At 50.9% G+C, this 19,668-nt stretch overlaps 1 protein-coding gene across 8 annotated transcripts in view; it reads right to left on the bottom strand.

Moving 5' to 3' along the window:
- The window catches only part of NFIC (nuclear factor I C), a 140,625-nt gene extending 121,283 nt beyond the window's left edge, over window positions 1-19,342 (bottom strand). For all 8 annotated transcript variants that reach the window (XR_006355006.1, XM_043988694.1, XM_043988703.1 and 5 more), the window contains exon 1: window positions 19,225-19,342. Coding sequence is in view for 7 of the 8 variants with exons in the window: in XM_043988694.1 (XP_043844629.1) it covers window positions 19,225-19,254 (30 nt within the window). In the remaining variant the exon portion in view is untranslated. The remainder of the gene's footprint in view (window positions 1-19,224) is intronic.
- Between the last annotated feature and the right edge of the window lie 326 nt (window positions 19,343-19,668).

Genomic DNA, 19,668 nt, shown 5'->3' with positions numbered 1-19,668 from the left:
TGAAAGGCCAGACCTCCTGGGAGTCAGGGAGGGGTAGTGGTATGAGAGGGTACACAGATTTCGTCCCCATCAATTTTCCCCCAAATAGAGAAGTTCTTAATATAGCCTCAGGCCTCCCTCACCACCCCCTTTCTCTTTGGTGCAGCTGGGCTAGGCCAGTGGGGGAGGAAGATAGGCTTGGGGCTCTGGGCACCAGGGATGGGGAGGGCAGCAGAGTGCCCATGTGGGATATGCTCCCCGCTGCCTGGATTCCCCACGAGTGTAAGTTACTGCTCTTGGGGCCTGGGGTGGGGGAGAGCCAAAGATGAGCCACTTGAAGTAATGCAGGGATGAGAAATGTTCCCTTTCTCTGACTCCCCAGCCCCTCTTGCCATTCTCCAGGCCTTAAATAAAACCATCCCTATGCCCACCCCACAACCCCCAATGCTGCTACCCGTCCTCTTGTCTGGGTCTTAGCAATGAGAGCTGGAAGGGACACCACAGCTCTTGTCCAATTCTCTTGCTTTACAGAGAAGGAAACATACCAAGAGAAGTAAGTGATTTGCCTCAGGCCATAGTGAGTAAGTGACATGGAGGGCAGGAATACAGGTCACCTGACTTCCAATCCTTTGGGGCTTCACAACTGCCTTTCCTGGAGGACTCAACCAAGAGGTACAAGTCCATTGCCCCATCCCTCGCTCTCAGCCTTGAACACCAGGAAAGGGAACAGAGGAGATCTCTGAACTCTAAGTCCATGATCCTGGGATCCCTGGAGAAATCACAGGATTAAAGCATTTAGAACTGAGAAGGGAGCTCTTAGGTGGGTGGCAAAGGGGTAATAATAATAATGACAATAATTAATAGTTATATATGCCTTTAAGGTCTGCCTAAAGCACTCAGGAGTTATTTCATCTGATCCTCACAGCAACCCTGTGCTATTATTATCCCCAATTAACAGATAAGGAAACTGAGGATCGCACCGTTAGGAAGTGTCTGAGGTAGGATTTGAACTGAGTTCTTCCAGACTATGAGCAGCTAGCCAGTGGGCAATGCAGCTTCCCTCCCCCCCCCCCCAAGAAGCAGAGGACTGGACAAGGTGACTTTGCCATCAGACCCAGGCAGAAAAGACAGGCCCGTGCCAAGAACTCTGAATAGTGTGGCAGGTGGAAGAAGGGCGGTTTAAGCTCTCATCGTCCTAAAGTCAAGTGGGGACAAGCACACTGGAGAAGGTGGGGGGACTCGAGAAAGAAAATCTTGGAGGGCTCCAGACTTGCTGGAGCCCAGCGGAGGTCTCTACCAGCTCTCAACTTCTATGGAGGCTGACTTTATGAGCCTCTTTTAAAGAAGATAAGGAAAGGGGGAGGGGAGAGATAGTCATAGAATCCTGGGGGCAAGAAGGGAGCTTAAGGACCCCCGAGCACAGTCCTCTCATTGGACAGAGACAGTTAAGGAAGCAATTGGGCCCAGGTCACATAAGCAGTCTGGGGCAAGGCTGGGAAATATAATCCGGTCCAAGGGTTCTCTCCACTGGATCCCACTGCTCCTCTCAGTGGTGAATTACTGCCCCTCTTCCCAACTCTAGGCCAACTTTAAGGACCCCCCTTCCCTCATCTGTCTCCTCCTAGCCACCTCCCCCCTCCTCTCCCTACCTTCCCCTTTCCCCAACAGCTTTCCCCCTTCCTCCCAACAGGGAATGCAAATCTACTGTAAGCAGGATCCTCCCACACTGGGGGCTCCTGAGGCATAGCCAATGGAGAGAGCAGGGGGAAATTGGGAGTCAGAAGACCTGAGTTTGAATTCCAGTTCTGTTTTCCCCAACAGGCAGCCCTGAGAAGAGGGAGACACAGACGGTTGGAGCTGGGAGAGAACCTTAGAATATTTCACTTTAGAGATAAGGCCCAGAGAGGGGAAAGGACCAGGATGAAAGCCCAGCTCTGAGGTGGGGAGGGGAGGAGGGAAGGGGACATTGAGACAGCCACATGGCACTGTGGGTAGAGCGCCAAATCAGGCATCAGGAAGATCCCAGCCAAGTTCCCATCCAGCCTCAGTTTCTTCATCTTTAAAATGAGACAGTTGCATTCATGGGCCTCTAATAGTGCCTCCTGCTCTAAATCTACCATCCTATATACAGTGTTTCTTCGATGGTCCCAGTAGCATTCTCGCGAGCCTTAGGAAAGTTAAGGAACTTGGCCTGACTCACACAGCTGAGTATTCGAGCCAGAATAAGCCCCTGTGGTGGATGGTCCACTGCTTCTATCTGATGATTTGGGTTCAGGGCTTCAAGGTCAGGACTGGAGAAGGAATGGCCATGGTTTACACAAAAGCAGGGATGTCCAGGCCTGTGGATAGGGTTTCCCAGGCTGAGATGACTACTCCCTTCTCATCTTTCCTTTCAACTCTCCCTACTGCCCACCTCAGTGAGGAGAAAACTGAGGCACAGAAGTGGTGAGAGGAGGTGCTTCAATGCTGGGCTGGCCTGATCGATGGAATTGCAGTGTTCTAGGCCTGAGCAGGGGAGGAGGTGACGCTTATTCCTGATAAGAATTCCCTGACATCAGGTGGCATTAAGCACAAGTCTCTTATCTCCCCCCACACACACCAGGACATTGATAAGATACGGAATTTGCTCATGGTGGGATGGTGTCACTGCCAAGCCAGAAAAACGTAGGTCAGGGGTGGGTCTCAGGACACAAGCAAAGGGGCTGTTTGGATGTTCTGAGATTACTGTTTGTCTACGTAAGAGCCTTCATGATCCTGTCTAATTGAGTTTCCACCTCCCTCCTGCTGCTGCTGCTGTTCAGTCTGCCCAACTCTTTGTGACCCCATTTGGGGTTTTCTTGGCAAAGATACTAGGATGGTTTGCCATTTCCTACTCCAGCTCATTTTACAGATGAGGAAAGTGAGGCAAACAGGGTGAAGTGACTGCCCAGGGTCACATGAGCTAAGTGTCTGAGGTAGGATTTGAACTCATGAAGACGAATCTTCCTGATTCCAAGCCCAGTGCTCTATCTGTCCCTACATGGAGTCATCAACCCCTCCACTGAGCCTCCATCGCACTCAGAGAGTTCTTCTCTCCTGAGCCCCCGTCCCCCTAACTAACCCTGCATTTCTTCATGAAGCTTATCAGAGAGCGTAACACATAGTAAGTGCTTTATATATATACTTGTTGGCATCTTGACTGAGTTCTCCTGTCTCATTTATTAGGTATCTGTCCCCTCAATGAAGGCCCATTCTCCAGTCTATGGTCATGTTTGCCATGCTCTTGGCTGAGTTCTAAGGTATGACTGGGAGCCTAGGCTCATGGGAGAAGAAGCCAGGGCAGCTTAAGACTGTGAGCCTTGGGGTTGAGGAGGAGGGGCTGGGGCACTGAGTATTTCCTCTGCCTCCCCCCCCCACCTTCCTTGGGGCCTCTAGCCTGGCACTGGCTCTCCAGGAACAAGGCTGGAGGACGCACTGGTGAGGGGCCAGGCCCTGGGGGAGGCCTAGCGTCAGCGGTGACCCATTCTGGCACTCACCAAAGAAAGACAAACAAAGGGCAGGATAACTGGTCCACACGTCTCAGGCCCCACCCCCTCCCCTTTCCTGTCCCATGGGAGGTCAGGTCAGGTGAGAGGAGAAGAGAGGCAGGCTCTGGAATTCACCTCTCCCTCCTCGGAGGTAGCTGGGAAAGGAAGTTAGGTAGACTCTGAAGCCAGAAACTTGAAAAGAGAAAAAGGCCCGATTCCTTCCCCCGCCTTCCTCCCCATAGAGATGGAAGGAAGACTGGGCACTCCTACCAACAGGCTGTGTGACCTTGGGCAGATCACTTCTGGCTCTCAGTTTCTGCCAACTGAGTGGCTGTTGGCCAAGACGAACTTGAAGCTTCTCTCCACCCTTGCCATGATCTGGTCTATGCTCTAAGAGCCCTCTCAGCAGCGACATTCTGAGTTAGGGGCTGATACTTTGTGTTCTGCCATTTTGGGGGTGGGATGGGGAGAGGGCAGCTTGGATGAGAGGGGCAGGGATGACGGGAGAGCTGTCTTCCAAGTGTTTGGAGGGCAGCACATGGAAGAAGGATCTGGCTGGTTGGGCTGGGCTCCAGGGGGCAGAGGCAGACAGAAGTCCTAGGGAGGTAGAGGAGGAAAACTTCCTAAATGATCCAGAGCTATTAGAACGTGGGAAAAGGCTGCCCCGGGAGGGGGTGGGCTCAAGCCTCTTGTGTGGCCTCTCCTTTGGGGTTGTTGGAAAGGGGTTTTTTGTGTAGGTATGGGCTGGACTAGGCGACTTCTGAGGTTCCTTCCCATTCTGGCCTCCCAGGCCCTGTGCCCATGACACAAGACAGGATTGAGCACCCCTGACATTTGCTTTGACTCCTCCCGGTGCAAAGGGAAAGCTTACTTAAGCAGGTGATCCAGAAGGAGGGGACAACTGTGTTCCTTGCAGCGGAATACTCCAGTGGTCGGGATGGTGGAGAGGCAATGTCTCCCCCTCTAGAATGCTTCCCAGGTCTCCTCCAAATCCCTTCCACACATCTGAATTCCAACTAAGAATTCAGGCACCTCCTGTTTCCTATGCATCTGACTCAAGTCACCACTGTCTGATGTCTAAGACAGGAAAATCCAGACCCAATTTGGGGGCTGGAAGCCTCCTCCACTCCTCCACCTCCCATAGGGCAGTAGAGGTTGGGGGGTGTAGGTGGGGGGGCAGCCAAGTGTGTGTCTCCCAGCAGGTTTGTAACTAGCCCCTAGTTTGAAACTCCTTGGTAGCTGAGACAGAGTGTACAGCACAGAGAAAAAAAATCCCTGAACTGGGATTTGAGAAACCAGATTCCTAGTCATTCAAGGGGGAGGGAATGTGGCCAATCCACTTTTTTTTTTTTTTGCGGGGGCAATGGGGGTTAAGTGACTTGTCCAGGGTCGCATAGGTAGTAAATGTCAAGTGTCTGAGGCTAGCTTTGAACTCAGGTCCTCCTGAATCCAGGGTCAGTGCTTTATCCACTGCACTACCTAGCTGCCCCCGCCAATCCACTTCTTGTCTCTGGGTTCTCCAACTCTAAAAGATGGGGTTTAGATTACATTATCGTTAAGGTCCCTTCCATCTCAAAAACCCCATGAAAGGAAGGAGCCTATTCAGCATCCTTAGGATGGATGCCCCCCAAATATAGAAGTCTATGTGACTCCCAGGCAGCATTTATTAAGTTCACCTGAAGGGATTTGGGAATTATCTGTCGTTTGGGGTTTTTTGATGTCACCACTTCTGGGGCTGGGGGCTAGAGGGTGAATCAAGGCCTAATTATAGGAAAGCCCTCTCCTCCCCTTTGCATTGGACACCACGTGTGTGTATAAGGGCTGGGGGGGGGTTGAGGGGAGCTGGGGTGGGGGGACTGTAGAAAGCCACAGCCAGGATTAAAAATTCCCCATGGAGAACCCACAAAGCAGAGGGAGAGAGTTGGCTGAGAGTTCTAATTAAGGAGGAATGCAGGGGGTGGGGGAGGGTCTGGAAGCCACCATGGAAACAGGATTCTTTGGTGTGTGAGATCCTTGCCTAGGCGGGATTTTAAAGGGAACCTCATACCAGACACAGACCCACTTGTGTGACCTTGGGCCAATCTCTAGGCCTCACTTTCCTCATCTCTAAAGTTAAGAGGTGGAATGAGATGGTTGGTCTATAAGGTTCCTCAGCCTCCTGACATTCCATTGTTCTAGATGCCTTCTAGCCTAACATTCTATGGTCTCAGGTCCCTTCCAGCACTCATATTTGGGTTTCTACGTTCTCAGACTAATTTCTCCTACAGCATTCTAGGATGATATGGTTTCCCTATATCCCCCCACTCCCAGCTCCAGTCCCAAACTTCCAATTGCAAGCTAGACATTTCCACCTGGATGTCCCATAAGCATCACAAACTCAATATATCCAAAACTGAATTAATTTTCTTTCCCCTTAAACTTATCCCTCGTCCTAACTTTCTGATTTCTGACAAGGGTAACGTTGCTCTTACCCCCAAGAAGCCTTTTTTCCACTGAGATGCCACTCGGATTCTCATCACCTCTTGTCTGAACTATTATAGTGAATTCTTAATTGGTCTCCCTGTCTCTAATCTCTCCAATCCATCATCCGCATAGCTGCCAAATTGATATTTCTAAAGCAGGGGCCTGACCATGTCAGTGCTCTGAAACTTCCAGTGGCTCCCTACTACCTCTGGAATATAATACAATTTCTCCTGTTTAGCAAACCCTTCCCAGTTTAGCCCCAGCCCATTTTTCCAGGCTTAGACACCCAGTCTTGGATCTAGCCAAGCTGGCCTGTTAGCTTTTAGCCCTACAAAGTCATTTCATCTCCTACCTCCAGATCTTGGCACAGTCTGTCTGCCTCTACCTTATTCCCAAATTCCCCCCCTTCCTTACTTCCATCTCTAGGAACCCCTGGTTCCTTTCGAAGCTCAACCCAAGTACCCTTACCTTTAACCTTTAAGAACCCTTTCTTGATTCTCACAGTTTATTAGTCTTGACTCTGTCTCACGTCACTCCCTCCCCCAAATACTGTATCTATTTTGTATATCTCCTGTATTTGAAAGGCAAAGTGTTGTAGTAGGAACCAAGAAGCGCTGAGTTCAAATCCTGACTCTGATGCCATACCGCTTTCCTGTGGGATTCTGGGTAAATCATTTCATGTCTAAGTGCTCTAGACCAGGACTTCTTAAACTTTTTCCACTCATGATCCCTTTTGCCCAAGAATTTTTTACATGACCCCAGGCATATAAGTATTTAAAATAGCTTCACATAACCCTTTACTGTTGCCAATTTTTTTTGTGACCCCCACATTCAGTTATGCAACCTCATATTGGATCTCTACCCACAGTTTAAGAAGCTAGGCTCTAGACAGTTCTCCAAAACTCTAAATTACAGAGAAGGTGATGACTTGAATTGGTAGAGGGACGTGCTTCTACCAATAAAATCCCGGGTCCAGTCTTTAATCCTGTGGCCTTTGTTTCTAACTTGATGTGTCTCCTCAACAGTGATGTTCCCCCTTTGTATTAGTATCCCCAGCAATGAGCTCAGCACCTGGGACGTAGGTGCTTAATAAATGCTTGTTGATTGAGTTATTCCTTGTTCCCAGCCGACAAGGAGAAGGAGGAGGTGGCAGGATTAGAGACAGTAATATTTTGACTGTTCACCCAAAGTCTGCCCAGAAGGGTTGGTCCACTGGAGCTTGGCAAGATGGGAAAGTTCCTGCAAAAGCCAGGAAAGAGGGCAAAGGGGGATGGAGCACTCGGGTGTTTAGGGTGGGACTTTGTCAGGATTGGTGGTTCCCTGTGAGAGGTATTGGGGAGGGGGAAATTCAACTCTTCACCATGGGCTCATTGACTCGGGCTGCAGGCTAGTCTAGACGAAGAGCAAGGCAAATTGGGCAAGATTGATCAGTCACACCAAATTGAAATAGCCATGGGGTGGTGCGAAGAGGAGGGAGGGAAGTAGGCTAGCCCTGGGCCCTCACACTCCACTTACCAACCTGGCCTTCCTAATTTGCCTTCCATTCTGCATGAATTTGCAGGCTTCTTTCTAAACCAAATCATCAGAGGGTTTGAATGGTTTGGATTGAGGAAGGGGCCGAGGGGGCGGGAAGGGGTAGAGAGCCTGTGTCCTGCATATCAGAAGAATGATTCCCCGCTCCCCCACCCCCAACAGCATTTAGAGACGGAGCTGAATCTGAACAGGGCTTAGAGAACTGACTAGGAAGTGCTAATCCTGCCTCCCAGTCAAGCCTCTAAAGCCCTAGGGCCAGTATCTGGGTGTCTCAGACACACAGGTGGGGCCACCTTCCTCACCCCCACCCCCACCTACTAGATCCCTGCCCCATCTCCTCTGGGGTTCAGTTTGAATTGGAACAGAGTGGCCCCTCCCTCCTCCTCCTCCTCCTTCTCCTCCCCCACTCTCCCCCCTCCCCCCAGGCCCTAGCCTCCCTGGCAGCTGTGTTTGGCTCAGGCTGGGGAAATAAACCGCCTTCCAACCGGCTGGGCCAGGGGCGGATGTGGGACTGCAGTCCCGGGTCCCACTGTTCCAAGGTCAACAGTTTGGACTAGTTCTCCCCAAGTCTCAGCCCAGGATTCCTGGTCTCTGTCCTGGGCACTTCCCTAGATCATCGGGGGCTAGGAGCCTTCTAGGATGGTGGCAAGTGGGATGTCAGTGATTCAACAGAGAACTTAAAAAGGGAATCATTGCCTAGATCTCAGCCTCAGTTTACTCATCGGTAAATTGGGAAAGGAATGGATCCGTACCACGTACCCGTGGGGCTGGACACTGTAAAATGCCCTTTATACCTTAGGAGTCAGCCAGTCAGACCACATTGATTGAGCGGCTATTAGGTGTCAGGCACTGTTCTAAGCACCAGAGATACAAAGAAAGGCCCAAGACAGTCCTTGCTCTCAATGAGCTCACAGTCAACGTGCAAAGAGAGACAATATGCAAACAACAACGTACACACAAGACATATATAGAATGACTTGGGAGTCATCTCAGAGGAAAGGCACCAAGATCAAGGAAGACTAGGAAAGGCTTTTTGGAGAAGGTAGAGATTTAGCTGAGACTTTAGGAAAGCTGAGAGATGGAGATAAGGAGTGAAAATGGTCCAGGTAACTAGGAGTTCTTGTTCTCATCATCGTCATCATCAAGGGACCCATGGGGTCCCCCCACCCCTGGCACCTAGGTGGTGCTGTGGGTAGAGTGCTTGAGCCTGAAGTCAGGAATACTCTTCTTCCTGAGTTCAAATCTGGCCTCAGACCTGTGACCTTGGGCAAGTCATTTAACCCTATTTGCCTTAGTTTCCTCATCTGTAAAATGAGCCAGGAAAGGAAATGGCAAACCACTCCCAGTATAGAATCTCTGCCAAGAAAACCCCAAATAGGGTTACAAAGAGTTGGGCACGACTGAAAAACAAATGAACAACATACGAGGCACCCAAATTCTTTGGAGGTTGGGAAGAACCCAACTGTTCCAGCTCTTATGTTTGGGCTTCTATGTTTTCAGACCATTTTCTGCTATGGGATTGTAGGATGAAATGATTTTGCTGTACCTCCTCAACCCCCAGGTTCCAGTCCCAAATTTCCAGTTGTACCTCAAAGTCAACATGTCCAAAACCGATCTCATTTTCTTTTCCCCTTAAATTTATCCCTCCTCCCAATTTTCCTGTTTCTGGCAAGGTTAATACCAACCTTCTCAAACTGCAAACCTAGAAGATGACTATTGCCCCTCCCAACCTACCAGCTTCCTGGCTTCTCAACCTCCTACCTAAAAGGCCGGAGGGGAGGCTGAAGATCCCGCCTTAATTCAAAGCTGGAGGCCCATCCCACTTCCAGCCTCAAAGCTGCTCCTCAGTGGGAATAAGAGACTGTGGATAGCTCACTGCAGCCTATGCCTCTGCTGGGATCTCTTCCAAGGACTTGGGCAGATTAAATTGTGAAATGAGGCACTTTGATATACAAAAGATGGTAATCCATTAGCTAGATAAGAATGGTACCTTTTCAACCTTCTCCCAGGATTCCATTCCCTCTACAAAGGATTCAGTTTTCAAAGAGCTACATCCTTTCTCAAAGAGTTTCATCCTTTTTGCAAAGGATACCATTCTCTTCCCTAGGATTCCATCCTCTGCAAAGGATTCTAAAGGTTCTCAAAGGGATACTGCCACTGTTCTCAAATACAGTCATTCTCCAAGGATTCCATCTTTTCTCACATGATTCCACCATCCCCGAAACAGATTCTACCCTTCTTCTTCTCAGTAGATGTTTGTTGAACTGAATTGGTTCCACCCTCTCTCCAAGGACTTCCATTCCCTCTGTTTAGCACAGATCAAGTCTGGTCTCCTCTCAGTCTCTCCAACCCAAAGGGTGGGGAATAGTGTTGGGGGTGGAGCCCTTGGACAGAGCTCGGGGTAGAACAAGTCATGAGGGGGAAGGAAGCCCTGACCACAGCAAGGTGGTGTAAGGTGATGCCAGGAGTCTGAACTTCCAGAGTACAGTGCAACGCCCCACATCACCCCACACTTCTGAGGGGTGGACTCCCAAAACAGGAGCATAAGGGTATGGGTCAGGAAAGTTTAGAACTGCTCCCACCCTTAGTTTTCCCCATAATCATAGGATTGGCAGTGATCAGGGAAGCCTAGGCACAGTCCTGGCTCTGATAGTGACTTCTTTGTGTGAACTTGGGCAAGTCACTTCCCTCTTTAAGGCCTCAGTTTCCCCATCTGTGAAATAAAGGGGTTGGACTAGATCATCTTGCTGGGCCCTTCCACCTTTGAGATCTTAGGTTTCTCTGGGTGTGTTTAGTAGGTATATGTATGAGTGAAGGTGTAAACGTGAGCCTTTGGTTCAGTATATGTGAATACGTGTGTGCAGAGATGTCTGTGTGTAGGAGGGGGTTAATGTGTATGTTTATATATGGGGTTGGGTTAGGAGACTTTGTGTGTGTGTGTGTGTGTGTGTGTGTGTGTGTGTGTGTGTGTGTGTGTTAGAAAGAGGGGTGGTTAGTGTACATGTGCCAAATTACCAGGCTCCCAACCTCCACACAGAGGGAGAGTCAGAGGAGAAGGTTAAAGGGAAGCAGCTTTTCGGATCCGTTTGATGCAAGGCAGGAGGCTCAGGGCTTCACGTGACCTGGGGTGATAGAGAACAGAATGCTGACTCGGCCAGAATGCCCACCGTGATTTACTAGGCTAACACTGAGCATGGGCAGCAGCAGCAACGCCAGGGTTGGGCTCTGGGACTGTCCCTGCCTGGAAGGAGAAGACCAGGACTATTTCACCCTCTCTTCCCCAGTCCCCCCTTTGGGACTGGCCCAGGCATGTGCATACCAGCTCTGTAAGGACACAAAGGCTGTGGGAGTGCCCCCCCCCCCCACCAAGCAATAGCATTGTCTTTTTAACTCGGGCCTGGCTTTTCTCCCTATTGACCAATACAAGTCTCTAGGGTTATTAGGCTAGATTTTCTCAGTCATGCAATTAGCCATTTTTCCTGTTTCACAGTCCCAGACTGAGTCCTTGTTCTCCTGCCCTGACCCTAGCCCCAGACTAGCCCCCCCCAATCCTGATTCCAGACTGAGCCTTGACTCTGATCTAACATTTAACCTCTAACCCCAACCCCAAACTGAAACCTTGACTGAAGACTGCCCCCACATAAGCACCTGCCCTTGATCAAGAACCTGAGAGTCATTTTCACTATTTAGGATCAAGGAAGGCCACCCCCAGGGTAGGAGATACAGTAGAGAATAAGAGATGGTTGCTACACTGTATCACAGAATCACAGTATCTAAGAGTGAAAAGGAACCTCAGAGGGTAACCCAGGTCAGTCCTTTTGTCTGGTGCTGTCTGGGGACCAGTTATACCCTGAATCTCCATCCTCAATTCAAATTCCTTGGCTAAACAGGGGGGAAACAGAGGGAAATCCACCCCTACTTTTCTGAAAAGGGGATCATGGGGAGTGTCCATGGACATGATACACTTTCCCCACTTCCCAGTTTTCCCTGTCAGAATCAAGATCTGAGGTGAGGAACACAGAATCCAGGGTTAAAAGGAGAAAGAACTGGTTTTTCTATGTTGCCCACCATCCAGTGCTCGAGAGAGAAGGGAAGATTCTGGGATATCTTGTTCTTGACCATAGAAAGCTTGAGGGTGGGGGATGGGGGCACTAAGGCATGGGAGGGGATTTTTTTTTTTAGTGAGGCAATTGGGGTTAAGTGACTTGCCCAGGGTCACACAGCTAGTAAGTGTTAAGTGTCTGAGGCTGGATTTGAACTCAGGTCCTCCTGACTCCAGGGCCGGTGCTCTAGCCACTGCGCCACCTAGCCACCCCTAGGGAGGGGATGTTTGCAAGGGCAGTAGGGTTGAATTCTTTGGGATGGTTGGGGAATAATAAATAACTGGCTTATAGTGTGACCTGATTGTTAACCATCATCACTTGAATGAAGCCTTGCAGTGTGCAAGGGCCCTCAAACTCTTAGGGGACTGGGGAGGAGTAATGAATATTGCTCCTCCCTTGGGTAAGTGACACTGTGTGTAGTCACTGGACTTCAGTTTCAGGGTTGGAGGTGAGAAAATAAAATGGGAGAAAAGAGACTGGATCATATGGGATCAAAGGTCCCTTCCAGTTTGGATAGTCTAGGAGTCTGAGCCCATGCATACGGAGGCCTAGACTCTCAGGCTCTCTGAGTGGGAAGAGACCTCAGGAAAGTAGCTAATCTTAGACCATCCTGAGCAGAAACCCCCTTGATGACACCCACCACAAGGGGTTATCCAGCCTCTGCCTGAGGAACTCCAGGCTGCCTCCCAAGGCAGCTCATTCTACTTTTGGACAGCTCTTATTGTGAGGAAATTCTTTCTAATATCCAGCCAAAATCTGCCTCCCTGCAATTTCCCTCGCTGGGGCCCAGCAGGACCAATTTAATCCCTCTTTCACATGACAACCCTTCAGACGAATGCAAACAGTGATGAGCTCCTCCTCAAGATCTTTCCTTTTCCAGACTAAACAGGACACAGAGTTTAGGGGAGGCTTCCCCCTTTCCCCCTTGAGCCTCAGGTATGGGAGAGACCAAGTTGGAGGGTAGAAGGGGGAGTAGGGAAAAGGTTCTAAAGCCTTATGTGTTGGAGGAACAGGATGGGATGGGAGGAGGTGCTAGGGCTGTCCCTGGATGGCCACTGAGTGGGCTCCTGGGGAAATCTAATGAGGCCAACCAACATCAAAGGCAGCCCGAGGTGTTGGGAAGACACAGGCCTAGTTCTCCTGGAGGAATGGAGAGATAGCAGCCTCAGGCATCAGGTGGGAGGTGGAGAAGGGAGCCACCTCCTCCCAGGCTTGAGTCCTCCCAGGGATGAGGGATCTCAGTGCTCTGTGTATTTGTACATTATGAAGTTCCTCCAATTCATCAGAGCATAGCTGTCTGGGTCTGGAAGGGTGTTCCCCATCAGTGCTAGGTGGAGTCACCCATTACTGAGGGAGCAGTCTCCTACTCTGGGGATCCAACCTGCCAGTGTTTGTTGGACAGACCGAGCCCAAACGTGGCACAACACACCTCACAGCACTACTAAATTTCCTACGGACAGACATTGGACCTTAGCTAAAATGCTAAAATATATGCTGCCACACCCCCACCCCTCCTTCCCATGGGAATTACCTAACAATCAAATGAATACATGAAACCTTAGGGAAAAGGAAAGGGGAGCACCAGGAATTGGGAAGGGGTAGGAGGAAAAAGAAAATGCTAAGAGGCTGAGAAGGACACAGCTTGAGTGCCTCTCCCCAGCACCTTAAAAAGGAGGGAAGGAAGCCATGCCATGGGGTGGGGTGGCAGAAGGGGATTCCTTGGGGACGGGATCCAAGAAAGACTTGTTCCCCAGTCATAATGAGGACGATGGTGTTGATAATGGCGATAGCTAGCATTTACATAGCACTTCAAGGTTTGGAAAGCATTTTACAAATAGTATCTCATTTTATCCTCACCACAACCCTGGAAGATAGGTGGTATTATTATGATGATCTCCACCTTGCAAATGAGGAAACTGAGGCAGGCAAAGGTTAAATGATTCACCTATGGTCCCACAGGTACTAAGCATTTGAGACAGGATTTGCATTTAGATCTTCCTGATTCCAAGTCCAACACTCTTACCAATTTTGCCATCTTAGAGGAGGAATATTCTGTGGGGGACTTGGCCAAGAGGATGCTTGTTTGGTTGGAAAAAAGACTAATCTTATAGGGCAGGGAAAAAGAGAAAAGCTCTTTAATGGTGAGAAGGAAGAGGGAATTAAAAAAAAAAAAGAGGATCCCATCCCCCAGTGAGGCCCAGCTAACCATCCTAGCTCCCACTTCTCCTTGGTATCATTCTGGGCCAGAGAAGCCAAGCAGGAAACTCCAGGCCAAGTCGGATTTGGACCCAAAGACAGAATAACGTGGCGGTCTTGGGTGGGTGGAGCAGTGGCTGGGTTGGGCGATGGGCTTGGCCCTAGGCCCTGGGCCCTAGACCCCGCCAGCTCCCCCCCTCATCCCAGCCCCAGCCACGATTCATGGAAGTAATATAGCAGCTCTCCAAATAGTTCCTCTTAAGAGTAACAGTTTAAAAATAATATCTGAGTCCAGTCAACTACAATTCCCAGAATCCTCTGGGACCTATGGCTAAAAGCCCTTAAGGAGCCATATTCATCAGCCCCCAGATCTCAGGGCCTCGGTCCACCCCCCCCCCCACCTGGAGGAGGAATGGCGGTGGGGAGTAGTGCCCTGGGGAAGCTGGCACAGCCCTGAGCCGGAAGCTGTGCCCAGCTCCTGCCTCTCTCACCTACAGAGCTTGCCAGCCTGACATTCCCCCCTCCCCAAACCTTCCCCTTGGCGGTCTCTTCTCTCCCAAACATATCCGGGTTCAGGGATTGTATTAAAAGGGGATCTATTTTGGGTCGGGCACAGGTTTTAAAATTAGACCACACACCGAGCCCCAGGGAGAAGAAAGACAAGGGAAAATAGCTTCCGCTCAACTCAGCTCAGTTCCAGGTTGAGGGAAGAGCCCAGGCCCAGGAATCCACAGACCTGGGTTCTAGTACAACCTCTCCCACTTGCTACCAATATGATCTAGGCAATTCCCTTCTTATTTGGGGAGCCTCAGTTTACCCATCTGTTAAACTTGGTGGTGGTGGTGGGGGGTCTCAACTCTAAAGCTCTTGACTTTTCTAGATCTTGGTTTCCTTAATTGTAAAATGAAGTTTTTGGACTAGTTCTGTGTGTGTGTTGGGGGGGGGGTGGTGTTTAGCAGGCTCTGGGAGCAATTCAAGGTCCCCTAGTTGGTGGCAGGAGAAAGGCTTCCTAAATAGGAGAGTTGGGACTTTCTCTTTTCCCTAACTGTATTCTAATCTTTGGGTTCCTAAACCAGAGGGTTTCCTGTGAGTAGGAGAGGGACATCTGTCCCCTGTACCCCCCTCTTTCCCCTCCCTTGGCTCTCAGAGGCCCCAGATTCCAAATTCCACACATACACAATCACCCAGGGTGTGGTCCATGCCACAACAGCTGCTTGGAGCTGAGTTGAGGAAAGACCCCCCCCCCCCCCCCCCCGACTAATCCCAACAGGAGACAGTGCAAAGATCTTGACCCCTAGGCCTCTTGTCCATTGTCCTAACTCCTTTTTGGATGCCCTTGATTCGGCAGGGGTTGAAAGCAGAGGTAGGAATTAGGACCTCTATTCTATCTCTGAAGAGTTTCTGAACCCTCATCCCTAAGGAAATGCCAACCAATCTTTTGTCTGGCCAGTACTACCTTTGAGCAGAGCTGAGCTAAAACAATGTTTCTCTCCTGAAACCCGGCTACGGCAAATTCCTCAGGATTCATCCCAACTGTATCTCATTGAGCAAGGAGGGATGGCTAAACTCTAGATGAGGATTTCTGATAGCTCAACATAACATGAACATAGCACAGAACTTAGAAGTCAGTGAAGCCAACCTAATCACAACAACATCATGATAGTTAACATTTCTAGAGTGCAAACTATGTGCCAGGCACTTTAACCATTATCTCATTTGATCCTCACAACCCTGGGAGGTAGCACTATTATTATCCCCATCTTACAGATACAACACTGAGGCAAACAGAGTTTAAGTGATTTGCCAAGGGTCACATAAGAAACCCTGTGTCTAAGGCTGGATTTGAACTCAAGTTTTTCTGATTCCAGGCCTAACACTCTATCCATGGTGCCACCTAGCTATCCCATAACCACTTTACAAATGGATGAAATATCAGAGAAAGGAATGACAGGATTAGAACTCAAAGCTCTTGAAGGGCAGGGTATAGATGAAGAGCAAGGCTCGCCTCTCCAATTAACCCAGAATCCTTCCCCTCCATACCTATTACCACCATTACTCCCCCTCTCTGTTTCCCATACCATCCAACCTACCCAGTTCAGATGATCCTTATCTCAGAAAACCTTTAAAAAAATCACTTTTCCTTAGGTTCCCCTCCCCCAGACGAGTGCTTTAATGCTGGCTACAGGAGGCAGGAAACCAGAGAAAAGTCCTTCAGCAGAAAGCGCCCATGAAGCCAGCGTTACCCTTCCTCACCTCCACCTAGCTTTCTGGCTTCGGTTTTTCTTGCAGGATCAGCTCAGTTCCTGTGGGGGTCCCTTTCATGTCCTTGCTTTCTCCTTATTCAAATCATCTTGTAGCATACATGGTACACTTGATCTGTGTATACATTTGAATTCTCCAACAGAATCTAAGCTCTTTGAAGACAGGGGCTGGGTTTTTGTTTCGTCTTTGTCCATTCCGCCTGACACAGTGCCTTGTATATGGAAGGTGGGCTATATAGGGTTGGATTCCTACCTCCCAACATCTTTCCACATCTACAGCTCCATTTGATTCCCATAAACCCCTGGCGTGGAAGGTTAGGATCAGGATGGGCATAATGTAATGCCCATAAGAACAATTTTGAATGCCCAGAGAAGAAATGTACATTGCCATAAATTACATAGTGGACTAGGGGATGACACGGGATCAGAACCTGGGACTCCTGACCCCCAGTCCAACCATCTCTCCCATTTACCGACCAGATTGGTGGTGCTTTTGGAAGGGATCTCAAGAGTTTCACCTAGTCCAAGCCATACCTGGGTAGGAATACAGTAAGATAAATGGTCATTCAACCTTAATTGAAGACCCTCAGGGATGGGGAACTCACTGTCACTCAGAATCACGGAATTTCAGTAAGTTGGAAGGCACCTCAGAGATGATTTAATCCCATTCCAAGCAGCCCCTTCCACTTGGAGGGGGATTTCCTCTTCCCCAGATACCCCAGTTGGCACATGATTACTAGGATCATATGACTCATTTGTGTGTCAATTTCCAACACTATACTTGTCAGTTACATAGTTGGGTCCATTATTTACTCTTCACACAACCCAGTGAGGCATGTAAGGAGGCTAAGGTATTTATTTACATCTGAGGGAACTGAGGCACACAAAAGTCACCCTGTTAATCAATGGTAGATCTGGAATTAGAAATGGGGGGGGGTGTCTCCTAATTCCCTGGGTTCTTTTTGTCACCTTCATAGGGATTAGGGCAAATTTGGCTGGGCACAGTTCAGGGAATGAGAAGAGGTGTTCAGTCTATTGCTGAGGGCAGAGAAGAGTTTAAAATCTTAGCTCTGGGCCTTGGGTTCCCTTGGCCTGCCTGGGCAGGGAGGGCTGAGGGGCTTGGAGGGAGAAAAGGACCTCCAATTGGGAATGTATGTTAGGTCTTGAATTGGGGAGTGGACAGATTAATGACCAATAGTTAGTAAAGTATACTATGAGGTATAGGTATATATGGAGGACTGGATGAGGTCTGGAGTCTGCCTCTCCTCTAACAAAGTAGGGGAAACCTACCTGGCTTGCTACTTTCCAGCTCATGGGGGTCAAGGATAGAGGAGGAATAAAGAGAGTGCCTGATGGGCACCTTCCTTGTGCCAGGCCCTCTGGCCCACTCCTTGGGCCCTGGGGGTATTACACAATGTCTCCTCCTCTGCTCTGGGGAGACTTGGGATCTGGGCCATAGGAGTGAAGGGAAAGAGAGGTAGCCCCTCTCATGGGGTGGGTTCTTCTGGACCTTTGGGAAGCAAATGGAAAGGAGACTCAGAGAAGGGGATAATTCTAAGAATGCCTTATATTCGCTCTCAATTCCCTTCCCAGGCTTTCATTTGAGTTTCCCTATATCCCTGGAAAGTAAGCAGGACGGGGATGATTCTCTCTCCATTTTACAGCAGAGGAAACTGAGGCTTAGAGTGGGAAAATGACTTGCCCAAGGTCAATACAGAGCCAGAACAGAAATAGAGATCTGCTCTCGGCACAGGGCTATGTTTCCATTGCACCATAGAGGAAACCCAGGTCAGGAAAGAATAGACATAGGGAGTCAGGTGGGGGTGGGGTAGAGGGGAGACCATAGGGTCTGAGTTCTCTGTCCTGCGACAGGGAGGTCTTCCCGCCTCAGTCTGTGGGGAGAAGAGGAGAGGAATGACTACCTTTCATGTGAAGGGGAGTGGGGGCAGACGATGGTTCGGTAAAGGGGCTTGGGGGGGGGGAGGGGGGGCTGGGAGCTAGAGCAGTCTAAGACTCTGGAGGTGGGAGGGGGAGGAGGAAAGCAACCCAGCCTGGCTGCAGGGAGGGAGCGGGAAGCAGAGCCGCGGCCGCCGCCTCTGCAGTGCCTGCGGAAGCCCACGGCCCGGGACACCGCAGGGAGGGGGCCCAGCAAGCTGGCGAGACACGGGGGAGCCCTGGCCACGGAAAACCGAGACTCTTTGAGGAGCGGCGCCCAAGTCACAGAAGCAGGGCAACCCGGGGGAGGGGAAGCTGTTCCAACTCTCCCGGAGGGTGGGCCGAGGGTCCCAGGAGGGAACGGGCGGCGCCGCAAGGGTTAACGGGCGCCGGCCGCCGGCCGCTGATCAATAATTGAAAATCCAGAATGGATGCGGGCGATAAGAAGCCGCGCTCGATCGAGGGGGAGGGGGAGGAGGCTAGGACGGAGAGCCCACAGGACCTCCCTCCCCCTCCCCCCGTCCCCCTTGGACACACACAGCAGCTGCCCCCCCCCCGCCCTCCCCCGTCCGGAGGGGGTGGGGGTGGCTGCCCGCGCCCAGCTATCTCGGTCTGGGCCCCCTTCCAAGGAGGGGGAGGGGGGCTGCAGCGCGTTACCGGCGGGGAGAAGCCGAACGAACCCCCTCCCCCGGTATAACGCGGCGCTCAGGAGCGCTCGGCCCCCAAACTTCGCGGCTCCGGAGCCGCTGCAACTTTGCGCACTCTGCCAAGGCGCCCAGCCCGCCTGCCCCCTCCCCTTCTCTTTCCCCCCCGCATTACTCTGCCGCCCCCATCCCCCAGCCTCTTCCCAGCGCACGTGCGCTGAGCCCCCCTCCTCCTCCCAAAGCCCCGCGCGCTCCCAGGCCCCCCGCGAGAGAGGGAGGGGGACCCCGCAGCCGTCTACCCTCCCCAAAAGGATTTAGAGGTCCCAGTTCAAACAGTGCCCCCAGTTCGGGCTGACAATACAGAAGCCCTCCCAGAGGACTCCCCCCCCCATTTAACCTGGCCCCGGAAAATCGGGGCCCTAGGGTGGGGGTGGGGGGGCGGGGAGCTGGCAGCCGTGGCCCCGGCAGCCGCAGGAGACGACGAAATCCCGCCTTTTTGTGTGTGTGTGTGTTTTTCTCGCCCCTTCTCCCTGCAACTGGAAAACTATTTTTGCAGGGACGAGGTAGAGGAAGGGGGAGGGGGGCCAAGTCGGGACTGCCTTACCTGGGTCAGGCACAGCGGGGACGAATACATGCCGAGCGGGCCTGGGAGGCTCCCGGGTTCGCAGGGGAGAAAACACCGCGGCTCCAAAGTTACTGAGTCATATGTTCACCCCCACCCCCCCACCCCCCACCCCGCCTCGGTCTCGCTCCCCGTCTCTGTCCTTCTCCCGGTCTCTGGGTCTCTTCTCTCTTTGTCTCTCTCCTCTTGCTGTCTCTTTCCTCTCTCTGTCTCTGTCTCTTCTCTGTCTCCCTCTCCTCTCAGTCTCTCTCCTCCTCCTCCACCTCCTTTCTCTCTCTCTCTCTCTCTCTCTCTCTCTCTCTCTCTATACTCTCTCTATCTCTCTCTCTCTCTCTCTCTCTCTCTCTCTCTCTCTCTCTCTCTCTCTCTCTCTCTCTCTCTCTCTCTCTCTCCCTCCCTCCCTCTCTCTCCCTCCCTCTCCCTCTC

The sequence above is a fragment of the Dromiciops gliroides genome, chromosome 1 (assembly GCF_019393635.1).
Source record: "Dromiciops gliroides isolate mDroGli1 chromosome 1, mDroGli1.pri, whole genome shotgun sequence".
Classification (NCBI taxonomy): domain Eukaryota; kingdom Metazoa; phylum Chordata; class Mammalia; order Microbiotheria; family Microbiotheriidae; genus Dromiciops; species Dromiciops gliroides.
This window is presented reverse-complemented; position numbering and strand designations above follow the sequence as displayed.